Below are 26,616 nucleotides of genomic sequence, written 5' to 3'. Positions count from 1 at the left end.
GGTCCAGAGTTTGGAGATCTCCAATGTCTTTGTTTATGAGTTCCATGATGATATGTTCCATGGCCTCGCAGACGAGGCTCGTCAGGCTAATGGGGCAGTAGTTCCCGGGGTCCGTTGGGGCCCCCCATTTGTGGAGTGGGATAACTGTTGCGGTGCGCCATTCAATGGGCACAAAGTCTAAGGTGAGGCTATGATTGAACATGGTACTTGAGTAGGGTGCCAGTTCATTCTGTAGTTCACATAGAAGGCAGCCTGGGATGTTGTCAGGTCCCATGGATGCTGTGTTCTTGGCTTTGGAGAGTGAGGTTTTTACCTACGCAGCCGTGATTACAGGAACTTTGCATTCTTCCAGTATAAAGATGGGCCCTTTAGGGGGGTGAGAGGGGGGGGGTAAAGTTAGCACTGAACCTATCTGCCAGGATGTTGGCAATATCATTTGGTCCTGTATATTTAGTGTCATTGTGCTGTAACTCATAGCAGATCTGAGTGTTGCCATTGAGACTCTTGACATAGCTATAGAATGCATTGTGGTTGTGTTTAGAATCAGTGGCAATTTCATTTTCGTAATTAGCTTTGGAGGATTTTATGAGGGATTTCAGCTTCTTGCTGAGGCTGACCAGGGACTTCCTCCAATCGTGGGATTTTACTCTTTTTTGCAACAGTTTCTTTCTTCTGTTGTAGACTTTATTAATGGCAGAAGACCACCAGATTGGCTTCCTTTTTTTGGAGGACAGCATCTTGGTTCTGTTAGGGATAGCACGATCCATGCACTCATGTAAGTGCTTATAAAGTGCATTTGTGTAGGATTCAGCAGTCATACCTCTATTGTCCATCTGCATGGGTGTCGTGAAGTTTGCCACTTCTGTCTTAAGAAGCGTGAAGTTGGCTTTGGAGAAATTTTTTACGGTTGTTTTCTAATGGGGGGTGGGAGCGGGATGTGGATGTCTAGGGTGATTAGCTTGTGGTCGGATCTGACCAACGAGCAGCTGACCTCTGGTGTGGAACACCGGTCACCCATGTTGGTGATGACCAGGTCTAGGATATTGCTGCCCCTGGTGGGGGTGTGGATAAGTTAATCCAAGGCGTTGGAATTAATGATTTTCAGAAACCGTTGAGCAAAAGAGTTGGTACATGAGTAGTTTTCCCAGTTAATGGTAGGGTAGTTGAAATCACCCATTATTAGAGTGTTGGGTTGTACCTTAATATTTTCCAGTGTATCAAGAAAAGAGGAGTGGGAATCCTGGGGCATGGTGGGGGGTCTGTAGCAAGCTACAATCTGGATTGTGGTTTTGCCCAGAGTTAGTTGAACTTGGATAATCTCGGATGCATTATGCTGAGCAACTAGCTTGGAGGTGTGGATATCCTTAATGAATATGGACACGCCTCCACCTTTAGTGTTTCGGTCCAGGTTTGGTGGCCGAAAGGTGTGGTATGAATTATAGCCTGGTAATGCAGTGGTGCTCTCTGGATTTGAACCAGGTCTCTGTCACTGCACAGATGTCAATGTTCTCCATTTTAAGGAGTGCCTCGAGTGAGTGCATTTTGAGGTTTAGACTTCTAGCATTGAGTAGCATTACCCTCAGATTTTGCTTGCTTGTACCTGTTACGGTGGTGAATTTGTCATTTGAACCTTGCCTAAAAAAGGCACTATAGGGGTGGCAAAAGCCTTTGCCAGTATCCGGAATCCCAAGGATGACAGGTGCAGGCCATCTCTGGCAAAGCAGCGTGGTATGTCGATCATGTCATCCCAAGCAGACAGATACTGGATTCCCTTAGAATGACACCAGAAGCTTAGCCAATTGTTAAAGTCAATCATTTTGTCCTTGTACTGTGGTGTCATTCTGGGTGATGGCAGGATGCTACTCAGGGCTAGGGTCATACCTGCCTGGGCTACAAGATCGGAGAGCACCTCCATGTCTCTTTTCATGTAGTCCAGGGAGGTACGTCTCAGGTCATTCACACCAACATGGACAATGACAGAGTCATATTTGTACTTGTTGTGGAGTGACCTGAGTGCGTGTGTTATGTGGCGGATCCTGGCACCTGACAGGCAGCTGACAGTAACTTTTTCCTTGTTTAGCCTGGTGAGTGGAACATCAGTGTGCCTGACTACAGAGTTACCTATGACTAGAGTGTTGGGTACGTTATGCCTTATGGGCTGTAGTTGAGTGGCACACTGAGTATGTGGGCTATGTGTCATTTGGGTTGTGTTGGGGGGGTGGAGGTTGCTTACATTTCTGCTTTGGAGGTCTCTGTTGTTTGGGCAGATTTGTACTGAGAGCCTCCGTGAATGTAGGTGTGTGTTTTGTGCTTCTGTATGTGTGTTTTGGTGGTGTAGGTTTTGAGGGACTATGTGATGAGTGTGGTGTGGTGTAAGTGTTTACCTTCTCCTCTTGACTATCTAGGCCAGTTTTTGGTGAAGACAGCTTTGCTTCCAGTTTGGCTATATAAGTGTCTCTCTCACAGGTCGTAGTGTTGGGTGGTAGGAGGAGAAGGTTGTCTGTGTACATGAGGCAATTGCTGCATTGTCCCAAAATGCCCAGCTTCATCAGGTAGACAGGAGAAAATACCGGGAGCTGACCTTTAGACATGTCTGAATAGGTGCTTATTTATTAAGTACTAAAAAATGTTTTCCTCTAGACAAGTGAGGAAAGTTGAGTGCTGTAGTAATTTGTAACTTATTTAGTGCTTACAATGAGTTCTGAACAAGTGTTGGGCTCAAAGAAACAGATGAGTGCTAAAACTAAAAAGCTGGCTAGTTGCAAGGGAAATTTTGAAGAACAGACTTTATGGCGCCAGGAATAGTTTAACGCCAGACTTTATGGCGCCAGGAATAGTTTAACGCCAGTTACTGGGGGGGGGGGGCTTAGGAGCTCACAAACAGTTCTGGACACAGCAAATCCATATCTGGACAACACCTACCACAGGAAAAGGGGGAAGCAAGCTTAGAATTTTTTTTCCAGTAAAGTGGAAATAGAGAAAGCTAGAACAGAAGTTAATTCAACGTTAAGAATGTGAGTGGGTTGGCCTTCACAAATGTTCTCTATTAGATTGAGTGAACTAATGACACTAGACTGGGAGGAGTGTCACAGATCAAAATATACAGTATGGGCGGCCAACTGCAAAGCCACCAAGTATAAGAACACACAAGACTAGGGAGGGTGGGGGAAAAATTACAGTTCCTAGCTGTAGCCACTAAATGAAAGTTTTAAACAGATCAAAGAGCAGACTCGAGAATGCTTGGTCGTTTCGGATTCTATTTGGTTTGTTGGGACCTCCTGGATGACTCTTTTTCTTAGCAGCTTTTGGATTTTTAGAGCTACTGCTTTCCTCTGACTGGGTGGAACACTGGGAAATTTTTTTAACAATGGAGGAGGTAGGGAAAAGGGACTTATATAACCTCTGGAAATAATTCTCTACACCCAAATGCTTTTTGTTATACATAGTCAGGCTCTCTGGTCCAGAGATAAGTGACCCTCAACTGCCTCCAGAGGTGGGCAACTGGGCCTCCTTTCAGGAGAACTGAAAGGGTCTGTTGGCAAAGGAATCTCTGGACTCCTGGTTCTGCAGGCCTCCTCTGCCACAAGGGCATAACCTTCCATTATAGCTCCCTCTTCTGCCTCTGGGGGCACTGTCTCCACATGTATCCTGGAAAGGACCCTGGGATTTTCTGAACCACACTTTTTGACCTACCTGTTGATTCCTGGAAAAAAGTCCTTTGAGGGGTTGAAAAATGCATTTTCACTGCAGAGAGGATCTTTCTGTCTTTATCACACCTGGAGAGTGTGTACTTCACTGTGGGGCCAAACAAAGACATACCGTCAAAAGGAGGACTGACGAACAAGGGCTTGAATGGGCTTCTCAAAATCACACATGTGCATCCAGGCATGCCTCCTGATGGAAATACCTTAACCCGTGGCCCTTGTGCCTTCTGCAGCATGCGAGATAAGCCTCATGGACAAATGAGATAAAGCTCATTGGGTAGCCAACTGAGAGACTACTGAAGATTGAGCCTCAGCAGTTTTGGTTCCAAAAAGAGATTCTGACAGTTCCTTAATCAAATTTCTTTGAAGTCCCATAAATGTGCCAGATAGTTCAGCGATCTGAGTGCAAACGTCGCTGAGGCATAAACACACTTCCCAAAACTGTCAATTGCCCTAGACTCTCTATTAGCAGGATGGACAGTGGAATTCTGTTTCGCAAGTTCCTTTTTTGTAGCTGCTGCCACAACCATGGCATTTACTGACACCCTTTTACCCTAAAATTCCATTCCTACTGGTGAAACAGAATCTGGTGTGGTCTCTTAAGAGACTGGCTCAATCGTATCACATTCATTCCATGCCTGCCTAGAGACCAAATCAATGAGCTCATCGGCAGGCAGAGTAACCCAGGAGGTAGCCAAGCCAGCTCCAAAAGCCTCCAGAAATACTGATTCCTCTGAAAAAGGGTCTTGGGAAGACCAGCCACCCTTCTGCTTAAGGATCTCAAGAATGTCTCCAAATTAGATGTCATTGGGTGGTATTTTGGGGACCCCCTCTCCTTTATTGACGCCAGTATTTCCGTGACTGACTCTTGAGGAGAGTTGAAGTGCCTCCTTTTGCACCCCTCTTCCTAGGGACTTCCACAGTGGGATGGTCCACTGAAGTAACAGAAGAGATAAGAATACCCTACTGGGTGGACTGGAAGCTTTGGGCTGGCTGTCCCTGTGGGGCAGAATGTTGAGGTTCACAGTGCAAAGTTACCTAAGATGTAGAGGGTGGATCCAAGAGGCTAGGACCTATCCCACCAGAGCAGAGAACACTCTCTTCATAACCTCAAAGGCAGATCACTCCAGAGGAAAGGAATACAGTGGAGTCAAGAAAGCAAGTTTCTGGCCTATCACCTCACTCTGCTCAGAGAACAACCCGCCTGAGACTGAATCTAGAGCCAAGCTGTCCAGTGCCAAGGCTCCGAGAGGAAGAGACAGCTCCGAAAACCTCGGGGTCGGCTCCAACCTCCTGGAACCAACGGGGATGCTTCGGCTCTGAGAATGTCGGAGCTGGTGCACTCAGAGCAGTATCTGGATTTGAAGAAAGTGCTTTCTTCGGATCTGAACCAGATGGACCTGGAACACTTGGATTCGAGAACTCTACAACAACAGGCTGGATTAAAGAAGGAGGTGTAATGGGTGGCACAGTGGACAACTGGGCTTCCTGACCCAAGGGGTAGAAGCTGTAAGAACTCCCATCTAAATTTGCACAGTGAGGAATTTCCTCATCATTCTCTCCACATCTGATTCAGTGAGACATCTGGAGTAATGAGAAGATGCCAGGGATGGTGACGTACAGTGCCTTTCCAAAAAGGGGACGGCAGTCTAGAAGGAACTGGATCCAAATGGGGGCAGTATTGTGGCCTTGGGTGGAGGCTTCAGATCCAAAACAATAGTATCAGATTTAGATTTTGTCAGTTCTGAAGAAGGTCAGATCTTAACAAGTTTCGGATCTGATTTCTGTACTTTTTTTGGATATTCCAACGAGGAAGAGGTAGAGGACTCCGAAGACTTAGACCTTTTCAATGGGTCTTTAGCTTTCTGTTTGGGGGATTGAGCCCCAGTGATGGCTTCGGAAAAAGAAGTTGGCAGCAAACCATTTAATATTAATTTATTCCTCCTGTCAGCAGGAGCACAAGGATTAAACTTATTATAAATTGTGCAATCTATTTTCAAATGATGGGCAAATTGTGCCCACACTTCTCACATTTCTTGAATGCCGGAGGTTTTTTGGACATCCTGTCAACAAGATAAGAAACCAAAAATATAAAACAACTTTTTTTTTTTCATAGGAAAGGACAGAAAGGTAAAGTACTGTCAATGGTACTGTAGAAATTACAATAAGTGTAATTGAAAGGAAAAAGGGAATACCAACAATGATAAATTTAGAATACACAAAGTGTAAAAGGGTTGGGAAGGAAACTAGGCCTACCTACAATGGTAGGTAGAAAATTATACTAATTAGTGTACGAAAGGAACTTAGAAATATAGAAGTGAAGAAAAAGACATAAATTTAACAAATAAACAGTTTGAAAGGGAAAAAATTTATAAACAACTTATCTCCCACTCTAAGACTCAAGAGCCAAAAGCGGCCATGTCTAGACGCAAAAGTTGCAAACGAGATCTGAGGGATGTTAGGGACTGGTCATTATGGGTAGGGAAAGACCTTGAGAGTTTTTTTGAGGCCATGAGCTAGTGTAAATGCCAAGTCAGATCCGCGGATCAGATCCTAACACATTAATTGAGGAATGAATGAAAATTGACAGCATCAGATCATTATTTTACTTGCAGTTACTTCTTTTCTCTATTCAATCACTTCATGGGCAACAAAGAGATAGCGGCATTCGTTTGTTATAATTTTTCCACCAATTTGATATAAACAGCACATAACAGGGGGTTGATGCTCCACAGTTCTCCCACTTTGGAGGACAGGGCAGCAGCTGTCACAGTTTCTCCTTGGTGGCAGAAGCGCATTGTTGAGCCCCCATGATAATCAAAAGCAAACTGCCCTCTCTTTACTTTAGTCAACATATGTTGCTACTAGGCAGATGAATCCTTGCCCTCTCCATTGATATCTAAAGTCGTTTTAGTCCAGTGACAAATACTTTCTGCAGATGGTACGACAGCTTCCAGAAGGATACGGTTAGAGGTTTCTATCAAACTAGACATCAGGTCCAGGAGCTGGTCGGATGCCTCCATGGTACTAATATCCGCAGACCTAGTAAGCCCAGTGGAATCATCTGACACCCTGGCCACTTTCTGCTTCTCCTTTCTCATGTAGGAGACTTAACTTTTGCTGACATTGCTGGAATTTGGGAACAGGGCTGCAGGTAACTTTTTATTAAGATAAGCTTGTTCATCTTTTTGTCTCATGCCTAAGGTCTTGATCTTAAAGTCTTGGCAGATTATACAAGCATTTTCTCTAAGTACACATACTTACAGTGTATGTAAACGGAAACACAGACTTTCGATATTGGAAGTTCGAATGTCGATCATTGCTGTTGTTATGTTCGACATTGTATACTTTTAACATTACCACCTTCAACTTAATGATTTGACTATTTGATCACAAAATACTTGATTTCCAACATTATGATAGTATTTGTCAAACAATTTTAAGGCCAGTTGTCCTTTGAATATTAATTGGTGAAATTTGGTAGGATTATAGGTTTATACTACAACATAGTAGTACATGGTAATCAGTGGTGTAGACTGTGAGATTATAGGCTTGCTAACCATCATGTATAAACTGGCAGCAGCAGTGCAAGATTTAAAGCACCTTCTATAGTTGTATATTTACTTCATGCAGAATACGTATTGGTAAACAAAAGGATTCTACACTCATGATGTGCTCACAGACTTTAGTTAGATGAACTGTCAACCAGCCAGCCAGAATGTACTAGTTCTACCAGAATAAAAAATCTGCCTAATGGGGTCCATATTTTCTGGGTGAGAAACGAAGTACAGAATATTTTGAAAAGTAAGATGTATACAGATCTACATCTGGACGATTGATAAGTTTTACTGCTTTTCATTATCACACTCAGGTTAGACCATCACGAACGTTGTCATTGCATGCCAATAACCATGTCAGTGCTACTGATGATCTATTGTTTAGGCCATGACTCAATGGCACTTGTTTGCTGGCAATGTAGTTTGGCAGAGAGCTTTAAGACCATGTGCTGCTAGGTCTAGACCCTGCAGGAATCCTGGTTTAATTCCTGCAGCTATATTTGCCTACTGTGCGATTATGAGCAAGCTACTTAACAAAGACATTACTTCCAAGTTATTGCTAAAAAGGGTTTCTTGTCATCCAGCTTAACTGGCTAAAACATTTTTTAACTCATGACTAGCATGCTATTTTTTTCTTTTATCTAGAGCAAAATGTTGTATGTTGTTCACCCATGATCATAAACTGCAAAACAAGAATATATCAGCTTAGCTCTAGTAACACATTGGGTGGGGGGACCACTAGCCATTACGGCAAAGTCTTTAAACTTGTGTCTGAAAAACACCTAACCATAACAGGGATCAGGGGTGAGGGGAAACACTAGTCACCAAGGAGAAGTCTTTAAACTCATGCCTGAATGGTACTTAACCAAAACTGGCATCAGGAGTGAATGAGAAAACACCAGATACCAGAGAGAAATTTTCTTTTTATGCCTGGATGGCACTTACACATAATGTGGGTAGGGGGATTGCTAGATACCAGTGATACTCTATATAGCATGCCCTAAAGGTACTTAATAAAAATAAATAAAAATATGGTTCAGGTAACCATTAGACACCAGGTAGACTATTACAAAGTATGCAGTGAAGGCGGTAAAAGAAACTCAAACCTAGCACCCTTGCCAAAGTAAACCAAAGCACTAACCTGCCGCACTGAGAAGTCAGTGGAACAAGGGATTTTTACATATATTGAAGATCTCAAGCATTACTCAATGCCTAAACCAGTTCATGACGCATTAGGGATAGGGACAGGGAACAGTTGTTATACCTCTCAACCTCACACTGCAAGACAGGACAAATGTAGGGACAGGCATTACATTTGCCTACTAACTACATAGAAGGTGGCTAGTTTAACAACCTTTGCACTACCCTGAAGTTACTGAAGAATATGGAGTGTGACATTAATATCTGGTATTAATGAATCACTGCAATCATCAATGAATTAAAAGGACAGGAAAAAGGAGACCGAGGAGGTTCTGACAATACAAGGACAGGTATGGGGTATGTGGGTGTGTGTGTGTGTGTGTGTGTTTGAGTGTGTGTGTGTGTGTGTGTGTGTGTGTTTGAATGTGTGCACTTTACGTGAGAGAGTGAATGAGGGTATGCATGTGTTAACACAATGTGGGCTCCACCACTGTTAACTACCCAGGAAGCGCTGATCTGCACTTGTGGTAGTTAATGGCAATTCAGAGACATGCAAATTAGCTGATAATGAGGTCTTTCCTCATTGCATCTAATGTGTCTCAGAACTGGAAGTCTCTACATCCCTGAAACAGGGCCTTTTTACTGCAGCTCTCAGAATGATCGCCAGAGTTCTTTATGAATCTTCAAGTGTGTGTTGCTTCACTATGACAACGTTTGTCCACATATTTAATCAACACTAGTACAGTTCCAGTGAAAGCCAATACTGACAAATATTTGCTATTTTTTATATGCTCATGAGTTCATATTATAACTAAGTATACTTTAGTTTTATTGTAAGCACACAGGAAATATGTTGTTAATGGCTTTTCTCAAAAAACAAAAAAAGACTGCATAGAATAGGGATGTACACAATAAAAAGGTTGCTAACATGCTCACCTATTCCAGGAATAATATGAAACAAATTATTGACTTTCTTGTCTACAGCTGTCGTTATGATCTTCACTTGTGGGAAGGCATATGCCACTGAGTGAACACCCATTTCTGCCATTAGCAGGGAGACCAGAAAGATTTTATCCTCTTGAACATCATGATCCTGAAGGCAAGCAATTTGAAAAAGAAAGCACTGTAAATTTATGTAAATTAATAGCTGTAACACTTATGCACTCTTTGTTTATCTAATTAGGCGACATTCTGAAATAACATTAGTAACAGAAAAATAGCAGCTTTAATCTGTAAAAACTTGGTTTAAGTCATACAGCATTCATGTGTGTGTGTCAGTGTGTGTACGTATGTATGTGTGTTGGGGGAGAGGTTTCAAGTATGCAACTTTCAGTTTTCTCTATGAGACAAACAAATTTTCTTTGTACTGAAGTCAGAATTAGTTTTAATTCAATGCAGTTATAAGATGTGAGTATTCACTACTTCAGCTGATCTTTGAAAAGGCTCAACAGGCTGGAATGTTCCTCCTGACAGGCACAACTCTCCAAGACTTCAGTCATGTACAACTGAGGGTGTACATGTCTTCCACTGGTGAATGGCATGGCATCTTTTTGATGATCTAGAAAGACAGACATTTGCTTGCCAGTTCTGAATCCCAGAGAACATGGGTGAGCTGTACTTACCAGCAAAAAACAACAAAAAAAAGGAGGCACAGTGACATAAAGTTATGCATTTCTACCATGTACGTATGATGCTTTACGTGAAAATGTATGACATGGCCATGTAACAACAGTAAGAGTAGTGCTATAACTATGATTTGTAGTTTTCTATCATCTGATATATATGGTCCCAGGTACTATGCATTCTGTTTATCAGAATGAAAGTGCAGCAGTTGTGAATTTTGCTGTGTCTTGATGCTTTGAACTGCGGCTGCTATTTGATTACATTGCTTTGTGCAGCTGAGTGTTGCTGACAGGGGAAAAAGAATAATTTACCTATATTCTGTTTTTTGCCTTCCAACACCACTGCATGACCACAGAGATAACATGTTTAAGTAAGAAGGTCACCACAAACATGGGGGGTGGGGTGAAGAAGCATGTTCCTCCTGCATAGCATGGTTGGTTTTTTTTTGTTTTGTTTTCCTGTTAGGTTCACTGGAATTTGTTTTAGTCATGCATTTCAGCTGGTTAATTGTTTTTGATTGATAGCTCCAATTATCCTGCCATCAATTGTTTATAATAGATCCAGCTACACAAGAGGTGTGATGGGAATGTAAACAAGTAACCAATGCAGACAAGCCTGCTAAAGAATAGCTGATATATTGAGTACTTAACATACCTGTTGTACCTACACAGCCTTTACAATGGCTAACAACTGAGAATAATTCAAGCACTACTCAAAAACCTACAAAAGGAGTAAGACAGTAGCCAGAGAGCCAACTGAAGGATACAAATCACAATACAAACTCCAGATGTACAGTAGCGCCAAAGAAATCTGAATTATGGAGTGGAGATGCAACTTATACAACCTGGTAAACTAATCACACTCAGGTGGCCTGAGCATTATTGACACATTCTTCAAACACGCATCAGAAAAGTACAGCTATGCAGGCAGCTTACTATACTAGATGTTCAAGTGTTGTCACTGTTGCAGTCACAGCATTTGTGATGTCTGACACAGAGTCTTACATCAGTTCTGACTTGCAGAGCTGAGTAAGCTTTCCCACCATGGCTGGGCTGACCTCATCCTACCTTGGATGTCTTCACATACCAAGTATATAAGTAGAATCTGCCTGCAACATCTTTGGTTCTTTCATGTCTCTCGTCTGGTTAATACTTAATCTAAATAACACTCTGGCAGCACTTAAAAATTCCTAAGGGAAAAGTCTGCGACCTACAGAATCCAACCCTCCCTTAGGGTGTCTCATGAAGGACAGGTAATGACAAGGAACTATGAGGGGAAGGGTGTATAAGGAAAGAGGAGATCAGGATTTACCATGGTAAGTTGTCTGGACAAGCCCACTAAGTTTTTCCTATAACTCACTGTTGCAACTTCAACATTAAGGAAGAATCCCAAATCTAGCCCTGTCAGAAAGGATGCTTAGCTTATTGCTGGTAGGAGGAGGAGTAAAACTTTTAGTTATGTACTTACCATAACGATAGATGTATGTGATCCATCCCACCTACATTCATTACTGATGGGCTCGGAGCCGAGAATCGGCTCCGACTCGGCCGCTATAACTAGCACAAAGTCTCTCATTGGCTGGGCTAACCCTGTATACCAGGATGCACTATGCCCAAACCCCCAGATCTTGTTTGCCCCAATATTATCTTCCCACATACACAACACCACAAGGATATATATGTAAGAGGAGAGAAAAAATAATATCCTCAGAGGGATCAGAATACAAGTTTCCTCCAAGTCAAACAGGTAGGGGGAAGGAGGGCGGGTACGTAAGAATGTAGGCGAGATGGATCACATACATTTATCGTTATGGTAAGTACATAACTAAAAGATATAATGTGATCCTATCTCGCCTACATTCATTACTGATGGGACAGCGTCCCTAGCACCTAAATCCTGGGAGGCTCACTGGAAAATACTCCTGAGCACTGTGGAACCAAAGGAAGCCCGACCTCTAGAGGCCACGTCCAGTTTGCAATGAGAAATAAAGGTATGTGGAGAAGTCCAAGTAGCCGCTGCACATATCTTATCTATGGATAGTCTAGCATGAAAAGCCACTGAAGTTGACATAGCCCTGGTAGAATGCGCCTTAACTGGAAAGGGAAGATGCCTACCCGCTAATGCATAAATAAATGAGATGCAGTCCCTAATCCACTTAGCTATGGTGCCCTTAGTTACAGATCTGCCAATTCTATTGTCTGAAAAGGACACAAACAACTGATCTGATTTTCTCTCCTGTTGTGTCCTATTTAAATAAAACCTCAGTTGTCTATGCACATCCAACTGGTGAAATTTGTATTCCGCTTTGTTGGAAAACTGTGGAAAAAAGACCGGAAGCTCAATAGACTGGTGGAGACAAAGGGCAGAAGAGACCTTAGGGAGAAAGGAAGGATTAAGTCTCAGAGATACTCTGTCCTTATGAAAAATCAAATAAGGAGGTTTAACAGAAAGGGCTTGAAGCTCCGATACCCTTCTGGCTGAAGTTATGGCTACCAAAAAGGCAGTCTTCCATGACAAAAATTTCAATTCGCAAGAGGCTGCCGGCTCAAAGGGAGAAGACGTTAAAGCTCTGAGCACCACATTTAAATCCCATGGCAAAGCGGGTTTGAAACCGGAGGGCGAAGCAACCAGGCTCCTTTCAGAAAGGCTTTACACAGCTTATGACCCATGAAGGAAGGCTCATATGCAACATGATAATTAGAGATTGCTGCCAACTGAACCTTTATAGTGGAGGCAGCCGAACCCTGTCTAAAAAGTGTTGCTAAGAAATCTAACACTGCCGACACAGGGGCTGTAAGGGGATCAAGATCACGTTGCTGAGCCCAAATTGCAAATCTCTTCCATTTACTAGAGTATATTTTCCTAGTAGAAGACTTGTGGGAGGAGGACAGAATATGTACTACTTCCGGGGTAAGGATATGCTGTCTGACTAAGGTCGGAAGTGGAGAAGCCAGGCAGCGAGCTTGAGAGTTTGTAGGGATGGATGGAGCTGTCCTGACTGATGAGTCAATAGCTCTGGAGCTGGGTCCAGAATCCAAGGACCATCCACTGCATACTTCCGAAGGAAGGGAAACCAAACTTGACGGGGCCAGAGTGGTGCGATCAAAATCATCTTGCTTCCCAAGCAGGTAGCCTTCTGAATCACTCTTGGCAGAAGAGGGACCGGCGGGAAGGCGTAGAGCAGACCGGAGGGCCAATTGTGGACTAGAGCATCCCTGGGTGACTCCCCCTGTGGGGGGATCAGAGTGAAAAAACTGCTGCACTTCGCATTCAGGGGGCTGGCAAAGAGGTCGCAGCAGGGAAGGCCCCACCTGACTTCCCCGGAATGTGCGTTGCCACTAGAAAGCGCTGGGAAGCGATCGCCCAATTCCACACTCTCATGGCCTCCCTGCAAAGGGGGTAGGACTTGGTTCCTCCTTGCTTGTTCAGATACCAGACAGCCAACATATTGTCGGAAAGAATCGCAATAGTTCCCCTGGGAAGAGAGCTGTGAAGTGCCTGCAACGCTAGAAGCACCGTTCTCATCTCCAGAACATTGATATGCAAGTTAACCTCGTGGTCTTGCCACATACCTTGAACCGTGTCGCCCAGATAATGCCCCCCCACCCTATCTGGGAGGCGTCCATGGTTACTGTGGCAATAGGGGACGGGGGGATCAAGGATATCCCTTGATTCAGGTTGGACGAGAGAAGCCACCAACGCAGATCCTGCCGGCATCTCTCTGTGATGAGAATCGGATGGGACAAGGGACGTTCCTGATATGACCACTGGGCCAAAAGAAGCCACTGAAGTATTTGCATGTGTAACCTGGCTAGCGGAACTAGAAGAATGGTAGCCGCCATTGATCCCAACAACTGAAGAACTATCCTGGCTTGGGCTTTTTCCCGGGGCAGTAAAGCCAGAACTTGGGCCTGTAACACTTTTATTCTCTCTGCCGGTAGGAAAGCTTGCATTTCTACAGAGTCTAGCTCTGCGCCGATAAAGGCAACATGCTGTGATGGCAGCAATACAGATTTTGCCCGGTTGAATTAAATCCCTAGTAGATGGCCCAATTCGACAGTAGCTTTCGTGGCTTGAACAAGTAGATGCCTGGTGGGGGCGATGAGGAGCCAGTCATCTAGATAAGGAAACACCTGGAATCCTAGACGTCTCAGGTGAGCTGTCACCACTGCCAGACACTTAGTGAACACCCTGGGGGCTGTGGTGAGACCAAAGGGCAGGGCCCGGAATTGAAAATGACTGGCTCCCAGCCGGAAGCGTAAATGATTCCTGGAAGCCTTGTTTATATTGATGTGATAATTGGCATCCTTGAGATTGATGGAGCACATCCATACTCCTTTTTCCAGCAAGTGGAAAATGGATTGCAACGTGACCATTCAGAACTTGGACTTCTTTACAAAGAGGTTTAAACGGCTGAGATCCAGAATGGGTCTCAAGTCCCCTGTTCTTTTTGGCACCAAAAATAATCTTGCGTAAGTTCCTAATCCGATCTGGTCTGCGGGGACTGATTGGATGACTCCTTTTCCTAGCAGCTTTGAGACCTCTATTGCTGCCTGATCCTGTTGACTGGGTGGAACGTCCGGGATTTTCCTTGATGGCGGGGGGGGGGGGGGCAGATAAAGGGAATGGTGTAACCTCCGGTGATGATACGAAGCACCCATCGATCCTGAGTGATGGACTCCCAGGCCTGCAGATGATCCGAAAAATTACCCCCGACTGGCTCCGGAGACGCACAGTCGGGTAATCCCTCAGGGACGTTGGTAGGAGGAACCATGAAAGGGCTCGCGGTCTCCTGTATTGCAGGGGCCTCCACCGCCTCTAGGGCAACGCCTTCCATTAAAATTCCCCCCTCCTCTGCCCCTGGAGGGGGGGATCACTTTGATGGGCAGGGGAAGACTTTTGAGACTTTCTGAACCACATTTTCCCTCCCCTCTGAGCCTTGGGATAAGGTCTAGTGGGAAGCGAAAAACGGGCCCCAACGGTAGACAAAGTCTTACCCTCCTGCTCACATCTAGTGAGGGTGTCTTTCACTTTGGGTCCAAAAAGGGAGGACCCGTCGAATGGGGCGTCCATGAAAGAAGACTTGAAAGCCTCCGCAAAATGACACAAGCGCATCCAAGCTTGCCTCCTAAGGGCTACGCCCGAACTCGCTGCTCTACCTGCCCCCTCAGCTGCATAAGATATGAGCCTCATGGATGAGTTTACGATGGAAGAAAGGGTAGACAGCTGGACGTTAACAAACTGGGCCAACGCCTCAGGCAAGTTACCCGACAGGGTATCTCTCAACTCCTTTATGAGATCCCTTTGGAGCCGCGTAAAATGACACAAGTAATTCAGCAACCGCAAGGTAAAGGTCGCTGAAGACAGGGTACGCTTCCCATACCTATCCATACTCCTAGATCCCTTATTAGGAGGATGGATGGAAGTAGAAGCCTCTGCCACGTCCTGCTGAGTGGCAGACGCCACCACCATAGCATCCACAGGTACTCCCTTGGTCAAAAATTATTTTCCAGGAGGCGCAGATAAGAACTTATTGGGGTGGCTAGGAACTGGCTCCACAGAGTCAGGGTGTTCCCACTCCCTTCGACAAATAAGATCCAATAATTCATCGAAGGGTGGAGACACCCAGGAGGCGGAAGGCTGGGCTCCGAAGGCCTTGAGAAAGACGGACTCCTCCTCAGAAGGGTTTTTGGATGGCCAGTCGCCCCACTGTCTCAGGATCTCCAGGATATCGGAGAACGAGACATCATCAGAGGACGACTTCGGGGACCCTTCTGCATCATCGAGGTGGGTGTCTGAGGTGACAGACTCATCTGGGGAGTCTACGTGCTTCCTCTTACACAACTTCTTCCTGGGAGGCTCCTCAGGCACGGACTCTGAAGGGCCCTCAGAAAGCAGGGGATGGGGACCACATATGGAGGTATCCTCAGGCCTAGGAGCCCCGCTGTCCAGAAATAGGGGGGCACCAGAAGCTCTAGTCGCAGCGTCTGGGGATGGAGTTGCCGATTCAGGTGAAGTCACTACGGACTTGGCCAGCGCGCTCCTCATAGCCTCGAAGGCAGGTCCACCAGAATCGGACGAAAAACCTGCCTCCGAGACCATGACCGGAGTTGGGGTACCCCTAGCCAAAGCATCAAGAGGGAGACTTGGAGCCGAAGCCTGAAGCCCCGATGTATCCCCCTCGGGTTCAACTGAGGACACCCGAGTACCGAAACCTGTAGAAGGGATGGAAAAGGTTGGAGCCGAGGTCGGATCCGAAAGACTAGTAGGAGGTTTCGGAGCCGACCCAAGGACTTCACTCGATTCAACAGACTCCGGCTCCGATGACACCGAGGTTGTCGGAGGAGGAAGAAATGGAACCGATATCGTGGCTGGTTCCGGAGCCGACTGGGCTGGAGCTGAAAATAATTTAGTCAACACTGGCGACTGGAGGAGCCTCTGGACCACCCTATCCACATCCGAATCCAACAGCTTGGAGGACTTGGAGGAGACAGAAGGGGGTCGAGAAACCTTCTCTGTCAGAACCGAGACAAGACTGGGGGAAACGGCTCTGAGTCGGCTCCAAAGGGATCGGAGCTGAAGCAGGCTCGAGAACCACCGTAACCTCCTTCGGTGCCAACGACCGTGGAGTCGAAGAAGCCGACCCCGAAACAGACGACTTCCTATGGCTCTACCAGTGGAGCCAAGGAAGGAGACATAGCCTTAGACAGTACCTCCTGCGGCTCCGAGACCAGTGGAGCCGAGGAAGGAGATATAGCTTTTGATCTTTTCTCTGGAGGCTCCGATGAGCTAGCCGGAGCCGGAGACTTCTTTTTAGTCTTAGACCTGGATTTCTCTGAGGGGGGAGAAGATGCTAAAGTTTCCACAAAGGAGGGTTTAATCAAACCCTTAAGGATAAGCTTATTTTTTCTCTCCTGTAAAACCCTGGAAGAGAAGGCATGACAAACACTGCAGGATTCCTGCAAGTGTATGGCACCAAGACAATAAACACAGATGGTGTGGCCATCAGTCAAAGACATTTTATACGCACATTTGGCACATTTTTTAAAGCCAGATGGCTTATGTTCTTTTTGTTCCTTGCCAGACATAAGGAAACATGACTGCACACACAGCAACACAAGGAGGGAGGGTGGAAAGGGCTCTAACTTAAATGCCCGAACACTAAAGACACAAGATAGGGCAAAGGCCCTCTAACTTAAACAGGCCTAGCCCGCCAAACAGAAGGATTACCACACAAAAACTGCAATCAATCACAAAAAGGGACAACAGACAACGTAGCTATTAAAATAGCTTTTTGGAAATAATAACTCGAGCAAACAGTTATTAAAGTCAAAAAAGAGAGGGTACTTAGCCACAGCCAAGTCGTCACCACGTCGTTACTCTAGGAGCGGCAAACGAGATCTGAGGGTTTGGGCGTGGTGCATCCTGGGATACAGGGTTAGCCCAGCCAGTGAGAGACTTTGTGCTAGTTATAGTGTCCGAGTCGGAGCCGATTCTTGGCTCTGAGACCGTCAGTAATGAATGTTGGCGAGACAGGATCACATTACATCATGCATTTCAGAATGGTACAGGTAAAATCTAACCCCATCCTGGAAATCACATCTGACCTGTAATGCTTTGAGAAGGTGTGGGTAAAGTACTGATTGGCTGCTTTTACTATATCCTGGGCATTAACCCATTTAAGGAAGACAGCGGTAGCTGCTGTGCCCTTTGCTGAATGGAGTCTGGCTTTTCCCTGTAAGGCCATGTCATGAGACTTGTAAAATAAATGAATGCAGTGTGCTATCCAGTTAGAGACAGTTTGTTTAAATAATGGTGGCCCTTGTTCTTCCCTGCAGAGGAAACAAATTATTATTCTGATCTTCTGGTGGCTTACATTCTACCCAGTAACATCTCAACTGAATATCAAAAGAGTGAAAAAAAATCCTTTCCCCTTTAATCTAATGTCAAAGAAAACATACAGGAAGCTTGACTGCATGGTTCAGGGTTATCTCTGTAATAATTTTTGGCAAGACAAATGAATTAGTGAGCAGAAGCACTCTTGTCTTTTTGGAACATCAGATACGGTTCTCCGCACACCAGACCTGAATTCTTAGACTTTGGTAGCTAAGGTAACAACAATGAAGAATGAGGTTTTCCAAATATGAAATTTTAAGGGTATTGTACACACTGGTTCAAAGAGAACAAGGCTGATTTTTCCAATATAAAATTCAAGTCTAAGGCTTCAGCCAGGTTTCTCCTGGCATGTCTGAGGTGGAGGATGTCCTTCAGGAACTGCTTGCAGTTCTGAGTGCCACAAAGGGTAGGCAGGTAGAAATGGCTGAAAGAAGTACTATTACAAAGATATAAGCTAAGCCATGAAAAATGGCTCAGAAAGATAGTGAAAACTGCTTGCACATCCACTTCTTTTAACTGCTTTCTTTGACACCAGAGAGAGAATCATTTCTATTCAGGTATGTATGGGTTTCTGGTACTTGGTCTTCTAGCTTCCCTCATAATTTACAGCATGTTCTGAGAAAAAGGAGCCCAAAGGGTAGCAATGTCATATCTCCCAAGCTGTTATTTTTTTTTTTTTTTTTTGTGTGGACAAACTGAAGTATACTAGGGGACATTCAGCACTGTGTCAGAACGTAACCATTTGAAATGTGAGGAGCCAATACAGAGAGTCCCAAAAAGTGGAGACTGAATGGCCAAAAGACTGCACTTGTATATATCAAGTCCGAGATGCCATTTCTCAGAATATTCCCTTTTCTCCAAAGTGTTACGATCTCATAGTTGCTAAGTATAAGGATGGGGGGTGTGGGGGCGCTTACCTCCTACATGTGAGGGTGCAGGGGGGGCAAAAAAGTTTTAAGTAGAAGAGTGATTATCAAGATTCACTCTTCTCTGGGTTTTCAGTATTCTTTTTTTCAGCTGTTAGGCACTTGGCATTTCAAGTCCCGAATTTCAGTAGGGAGCCCATCAGAAGATTCACAAGCTGGAGATTTCTCTCTTTCCACTTGAAGCAGGTGGTAGAAAGTACAGTTGTGTACACTTCACTGTTGCAGTCATCACCTGTGGGGGTTATCCCTACTGTGGTAGCCCTCGGCCGGCCCGAATATTTTATTTATTTATTTATTTACTATTTTACATTTGTTGACCGGGATTGTCCGACTGAGCTGAAGAGCCATTTTTTAGCGGAGGCCCGGGGAGAAAAGCTCCAACATTATTATACAATTTTCACTATAAATTAGCATTAAACAACAACATTACAGGATTATTATAAGGCATTAAGCAGCAATACAATGTTATACAGTGTCAATAATCAGGAGTATAGCAAATCTATTTTAATATGTATAAAAAGAAATGTCATTAAGATGAATATAGTTTTTGGGGTAAGTGGTTACAAAAACCCAGTTTTATCATAATGTAGTTGGATGAAGGCAAGACAATTACAACAGAATGTTTCTCTGAGACGAGTTGCTTAATAGATATTAGAAGACAGTAGCAAGAGTAGTCAAAGGAAGATTAGAGAGAGCTAGTGAGAAGAATGAGTTAAGGGCAGAAAGTAGATTAAGGTATGAGAAGTAGGGGATGTTTAAGGAGGGAGAGTGCAGTGGCAGGACCAGTGACTTTTAAGTGCTCTTTGGTGGCTGTCTTAAATTGTTTAGGATGTGTAAGGGTCCTGATTTCTAGGGGAAGCCTATTCCAGGCAATAGTGGGGTGATAGCTGTACATGCTGCATCCAAATTTAGACTTGGGTTTGTAGATTTGTAGCAGGTCTTGGTTAGAGCTTCGGAGAGGTCGGGAGGGAGAATAATGGGAGATGAGAGAGGATACTGCTGGGCAGTAGGAAGGCTGGTATAGGATAGAATGGATGATCTGGAGCTGAGAGAGAAGAAGCTGGTGGGGTAATTCAAGCCAGTTTAGGTGTTTTAAAGAGAGACAGTGATGGGACTTGCAGGTTTGTTGGGCAGCAAATCTAACTACCTTGTTGTAGGTAGATTCAAGTTTGGTCAGGAGTGCTGAGTTAAGATTTGTGAGAATTTGAGAATTGTACATTAGACTAGGTAGAAGGTAGGTAAGAGAGAGCGTAATCTTGGCTTCAGAGGTAAGGAATTCCTTGTTATGGTAAAGGAGCCCTAGTTTTGAATGAGTCTTTTTGATACAGAAACAAGAATACCAGAGTCAATGATTTTTTGAGTCGGCTGCAGTCGCCTGTAGTCTGACGTCAGGTCACCAGTTCCATAAAGCAAGACAGCCGACGACATTACATCAGTTTTTCTTGCACTAACCCATCAGAAGCACTAGGAAATAAGGAAAAGTGGTCCTGGTGGCAGAAAGCCACCATGGGAAGCTTATGTCCCCCCTAGGGGAAGATGCTATATGGGGGAGGGAAACCAGGACTGCAACAGTGAATACACTTGAATATCTACCTTTATGGTAAGTGTATACAACTCTACTATGTTCTTCGTGTTTCACTTTTGCAGTCATCACCTGTGGGATGATTCCCAAAGCTGAGGAGAGGGGTGGAAGGATAGGTAAGAGTCCTAGGCATGGGTCAGCAGGCTCTGCAGAACTGCAGAGGCAAACCCTGCATTAGATTTAGAAAAAAGAGGTAGGTGGTAATGCTTTGTAATGGACAGAGGTCCAGGTGGCAGCTTCCAAGATGTCCCTGGTGGGGACTCCTCTGAGGAAGGCTGAAGAAGATTTCTGCGGCATACCAGACTCCAAAAGGTTCTCTGTAGAGGCCTGCGTAGATACTGAATTGGGCATCAAGGGCTGCGAAAGCGCCTCACTGAATTCCGGCGAACTGACGACAAGCTTAGCGGTAGCATCGTCGGAAGGCTAAGCCTTGTGTGGTCTGTCTCTATCTATCGCTATGTTTTTTTGGAATGTCCACAGATTGATGGCTGATGGATGCCAAATCAGAATGCGAAGACTAGGAACATGAAAATAACTGTCTACAAAAAGAGCTCTATGGCAAATGGTTCTCACATTAAAGAGGGCACAGAACCGGTAACGGAGGACATCATGGTCTGGGCCTAAATAAGTGATACAGTAAGAATGGAAGTCTCTATGTGGGATCTGCTTTCCACAGGCGAGACAATTGTTAACTTTTTCGGGCATCGGTTAGTGCAAGAAAAAAGGATCCCCAACGGCATACTTAGCTTTAGACATTTGCAGCTGAAATTCAACTTCTGGTAGCGACCGAACGGCACTTGTGCAAACTGCTTCTGCTATGGGCTCCACGACAAGAAAGACTGATGTAATGATGTCGGCTGCCTTGCTTTATAGCACTGACGACTTGATGTCAGACTACAGGTGACTGCAGCCAATAAAGGAGAGGTTAGTCCTCAGGGAGAACCTGTCTGGATGGAAAATGATGAAGGGCTCAACAGCCATGAGAGCCTGAAGTTCTGATACCCTTCTGGTTGAGGTGATAGCTAGTAGGAAGGCAGTCTTCCAAGAAAATTTTGTAGAAGCAGCAGGTTCGAAAAGAGGTAAGGTTAGTTTTTCTAGAACATAATTCAGGTCCCAGGGTGACGTGGGAGGCCTTCTGGGAAGTCTGATATTAGAAGCCCCTCTGAGGAATTGCTTAATCAAAGGATGAGAGAAGAGGGTTGGGACTGAATCGTAATGGGCAGAAATGGCTGAAGCATGGATTTTAATAGAGGAGAAAAAGAGAGGCCACTATTGAGCAACTCGGCTAGGTAATCCAAGATAAGAGGGATAGAAGGATGGGAGGTACTGCCCCTTTGGACTGGTTCCAGGAGCAGAATCTTTTCCATTTCCCTGCCTATGACTTTCTGGTGCTGGGCCTTCTGGCCTCTCTGATGATGTCTAGGACGTGCTTGCTTAACAGGGACTCCTTGTTAGCTTTTAAGGTATAAGCCATGCTGAAAGATTGAGAGTCTGTAAGTCTGGGTGCAGTATCTTCCCCTCACCTTGGTCAAAAGGTCTGAGATCAGGGGAAGCTGCTTGGGGGGCTGTAAGGTCAGGCTGCGCAGTAAGGGGTACCAAAGCTTTCTGGGCGAGTCTGGAGCAATGAGGATGGCCTTTGGTCTCTCCTCCCTTATTTTGATCAGTACCTTGGGAATAAGGGGCAGAGGAGAGAACGCGTACACAAAGAGGGAGTTCCAGGGGAAGGTCAAGGCATCCACTTTCCACACTAGGAGGTGATACTCCCTGGTACACAACTTTAGCAGCTGGTGGTTGAGGTGCGAGGCAAAGAGATCCACTTCCGGAGTCCCCCACTCCTGAGTGATTTGCAGAAAGATTTCCCTGTGGACCTGCCATTCGTAGGGGTCCAGTAAGTTTCTGCTTAGGTGGTCTGCCAGGGTGTTGCTGACCCCTGGTAGGTATTGGGCAATTAGGTGTAGACCCATGGAGGTGGCTGTAAGCCAGAGGCTTATGGCTAACCTGCACAGGGGGTAAGATTGGGTCCCCCCGTTTGGTGATATACCACATTACTGTGGTGTTGCCTGTTTTTATAAGGAGAACCCCTGGCCTGAGATGGGGTTTGCAAGATGTCAGAGCCTTTTGTACTGCCATCATTTCTTTCTGATTGATGTGCAAGTGTAGTTGCTGGGCATCCCAAACACCTTGGGTGCACCTGCCTGCTAGGTGAGCACCCCAAGCAATGTCAGAGGCATCGGTGGTGATGGTCTGGCCGGAAGGGCGGAGGATGAAGGGAAGACCCTTGTTCCTGGTACAGGTCTCTGCCTACCAGAGAAACTCAGCCCTTATACATGGGATCTGAGGGAGAGAGGTCTCTAGGAATTGAGAGTGCTGGCCTGTGTCACGGCTCCAGACCCAACCGAGGCAGAGACAGCCAAAGGCTCGGAAGATGAAGAAGATTTCTGTGGCATACCAGACTCCAAAAGGGTCTCTGTAGAGGCCTGTGTAGATATTGAATTGGGCATCAGGGTCTGCAAAAGCACCTCACTGAATTCCGGAGAACTGATGACCTGCTTAGTGGCAGCATGTTGGAAGGCTTAGCCTTGTGCGGTCTGTCTCTAACTTTATCTCTACGTTTTTTTCGGAATGTCCACAGATTGATAGATGACGGATGCCATATCGGAATGCGAAGACAAACACGAAAATAAGTGTCTACAAAAAAAGCCCTACAGTGAATGGTTCTCGCATTAAAGAGGGCACAGAACCGCCAATGGGGTTGTCATGATCTGGGCCTAAACAAGTGATGTAGTAAGAATGGAAGTCTCGGTGTGGGATCTGCTTTCCACAGGCGAGACAACTGTTAACTTTTTCGGACATCGGTTAGTGCAAGAAAAAAGGATCCCCAACGGGGTACTTAGCTTTAGACATTTTTCAGCTGAAATTTAACTTCTGGTAATGACCAACCGGCACTCGTGTGAACTGCTTCTGCTACGTGCTCCATGGCAAGAAAGACTGATGTAATGACATCAACTGCCTTGCTTTATAGCACTGACGACCTGACATCAGACTACAGGTGACTGCAGCCGATGCAAAAAAGCATTGACTCTGGTATTCGGGCCAGCCAACGGCTACCACAGCAGGGATAACCTCCACAGGTGATGACTGCAACACTGAAACATGAAGAACTTCTAATGCTGCCTTGACCAGAAAAGAGCAAAAGATCAGGTCTTGCCTCTCTTCCTTCAGTTTTTAAACTACACTGGGAAATAAGGGTACTGAAGAAAAAGAATAGAGAGACTCACCCAATTCAGGGAGAAGGAATCCACTGTTAAGGCTAGTGTGGTGGTGTTAGAAAAGCAAACAGGTCTGTATTTGGTATACTTCATCTGTTTAGTAAGGTCCAGGAAGGCTCACATGGAATCACTGACATTCTGCTAAACTGATCTACCATGGAATTCTCTATTACTGTTATGTAAGTTGCTTTTAGGAGAAAGCTGGATTCATATACCTAGACTGCAGAAATAAGAGTATATTCCCAAATACTAACCCCCCCCCGATTTATGTACCAGATATACATGGTACTGTCTGTGATGACATTCAGTGCCCCAGGAATCTAGACTGTTAAAGTCTTAGAGATATTAAACTACAGCTATTACTTCTTTTGATGTTTACATGTAATTTTGGCTCCCTGGGACTCCAGGTGCTCTGCATATTGAAAGCCTGGCATGCCTGAATCTTGGACATGTTCAAAGTATTCATGGTCAGGGACTGGTTGGGTTGGGCTGATTGAAAGGCCTGCTCAGATTTTTTTTTTTTTGTAATTCCTACATTTACCATTTCAGTTCCCTATTTAGGGCAGAAATGGTATGGTGCACTTTAGGGATTAAGTCCACTGGTCACAAATATTCTTTAGAAGCTATTGTAGTTTCCTTATGTGCAATCTTGCCAGGGGAACAATTACAATGGTGGATGCCATGTGGACTAGCATGCTCAGGAAAGTACAGTTGTGTACACTTACCATAAATGTATATGTTCGAGTGTATTCACTGTTGCAGCCATCACCTGTGATAGCCCTCGGCCGGTCCGAATAGCAGAGTCAATGTTTTTCTATGTCAGCTGCTGTCGCTTGCTGACTGATGTCAGGTTGTCAGTGCTTTAAAGCAAGGCAGCCAATCCCATTACATCAGTTTTTCTTGCCCTAACCAGTCAGAAGCCCAAGTAATATGGTAAAGTGGTCTTTGTGGCTAAAAGCCACCTTGAGAAGCTTATGTCTCCCTAAATAAAGAATATATGAGAGGGAGGGAAACCAGGACTGCTACAGTGAATACGCTTGAAAATCTACATTTATGGTAAGTGTACACAACTGTACTATGTTCTTCGTGTTTCACTGTTGCAGTCATCACCTGTGGGAGGATTCCCAAAACTGAGGAGAGGGGTGCTACGATTAGTAAAAGACCTAGGCCTGGGTCAGCATGCCCTGCAGAACTGCAGAGGCAAACCCTGCCCTAGCCCTAGAAAATAGAGGGAGGTGGTAATGCTTGGTAAAGGTATGGACAGAAGTCCAGGTGGCAGCTTCCAGGATGTCCCTGGTGGGAACTCCTTGAAGGAATGCTGTGGAAGTGGAAGCTGCCCTAGTGGAATGGGTTTGAATAGATTTAGGGGTGGGTTTCCCATGTAATCTGTAGCAGAAATGGATACAGTGTGATATCCATTTGGAAATGGTTTGCTTGGAAATGGGCTTCCCCTCCGCCCCTGGGGCAAAGCTGGCAAATAGTTGGTCTGTTTTCCTGTAGGGTTTAGTACGGTCCAGATAGTATCTGAGCTGTCTGTGCACATCTAGTGAGTGCAAAATTCTTTCCCCCTTGTTTTGAGGGTTAGGAAAGAAGGTGGGTAGATGTATGGCCTGGTTGAGAGTCACATTAGATACCACTTTGGGCATAAAGGAGGGATTAGTCCTCAAGGAGACCGTATCTGCATGGAAAATGATGATGGGCTCAATGGCCATCAGTGCCTGAAGTTCTGAGACCCTTCTGGCTGAGGTGATAGCTAGGAGAAAAGCAGTCTTCCAGGAGAGGTATTTTAGTTCTGTTGAGGCAGCAGGTTCGAAGGGTGGTAAGGTTAGTTTTTCCAAAACATAATTCAGGTCCCAGGCTGGCGTGGGTGGCCTTCTGGGAGGTCTAATATTAGAAGCCCCTCTGAGGAATTGTTTAATCAAAGGATGGGAGAACAGGGGCTGATCTGTTTCAAAATGAGCTGAAATGGCTGAGGAGTGGATTTTGATAGAAGACATGAAGAGGCCACTATTAAGTAGCTCCACTAGGCAGTCCAGGATAAGAGTGATGGAAGGTTATGAGGTATTACCCCCTCTGGACTGGCTCCAGGAGCAGAATATTTTCCATTTTCCTGCATAGGATTTTCTGGTGCTGGGCCTTCTGGCCTCTGTGATAATGTCTAGGACCTGTTTGCTTAACCGGGGCCCCTTGTTTGCCTTTAGAGTATTAGCCATGCTGACAGTTTGAGAGTCTGCAAGTCTGGGTGCAGCATTGCCCTCCTCACCTAAGTCAAGAGGTCTGAGATCAGGGGAAGCTGGCTGGGAGGCTGTAATGTCAGGGTGAGCAGTAAGGGGTACCAATGTTGTCTGGGCCAATCTGGAGCAATGAGGATGGCCTTTGGTCTCTCCTTCCTTATTCTGATCAGTACCATGGGAATAAAAGGCACAGGAGGTAATGCGTACACAAAGAGGGTGTTCCAGGGGAAGGTCAAGGAATCCACCTTCCATGCTAGGTGGTGATACTCCCTGGTACAGAATTTTTCAAGCTGATGGTTCAGATGCGAAGCAAAGAGATCCACATTCGGCATCCCCCACTCCTGAGTGATTTGTAGAAAGATTTTTCTGTGGAGCTGCCATTCGTGGGGGTTCCAGTAAGTTTCTGCTTCAGTGGTCTGCCAGGGTGTTGTTGTTCCCTGGTAGATATTGGGCTATTAAGTGTAATCCCATAGAAGAGGCTGTCAGCCAGAGGTTCATGGCCAGCCTGCACAGAGGGTAAGATTGGGTCCCCCCCTGTTTGTTGATGTACCACACTACTGTGGTGTTGTCTGTTTTGATAAGAAGAACCCCTGGCTTGAGATGGGGTTTGAAGGATGTCGGAGCCTTTTGTACTGCCATAATTTCCTTCTGGTTGATGTGGATGGGAAGGTGCTGGGCATTCCAA

General features: G+C 45.2%; 1 protein-coding gene across 2 annotated transcripts in view; it reads right to left on the bottom strand.

Annotated features, from left to right (window-relative positions):
- The window catches only part of UCKL1 (uridine-cytidine kinase 1 like 1), a 1,578,412-nt gene that overhangs the window by 32,570 nt on the left and 1,519,226 nt on the right, over window positions 1-26,616 (bottom strand). For both annotated transcript variants that reach the window (XM_044089881.1, XM_044089882.1), the window contains exon 14: window positions 9,338-9,494. In XM_044089881.1, coding sequence (XP_043945816.1) covers window positions 9,338-9,494 — 157 coding nt within the window. The remainder of the gene's footprint in view (window positions 1-9,337; window positions 9,495-26,616) is intronic.

This window comes from Protopterus annectens, chromosome 12.part0 (assembly GCF_019279795.1).
Source record: "Protopterus annectens isolate FY-2018-M chromosome 12.part0, PAN1.0, whole genome shotgun sequence".
Lineage (NCBI taxonomy): Eukaryota > Metazoa > Chordata > Ceratodontiformes > Protopteridae > Protopterus > Protopterus annectens.
The sequence above is the reverse complement of the archived record's forward strand: the minus strand, read 5'-3'. Positions and strand labels throughout refer to the sequence as shown.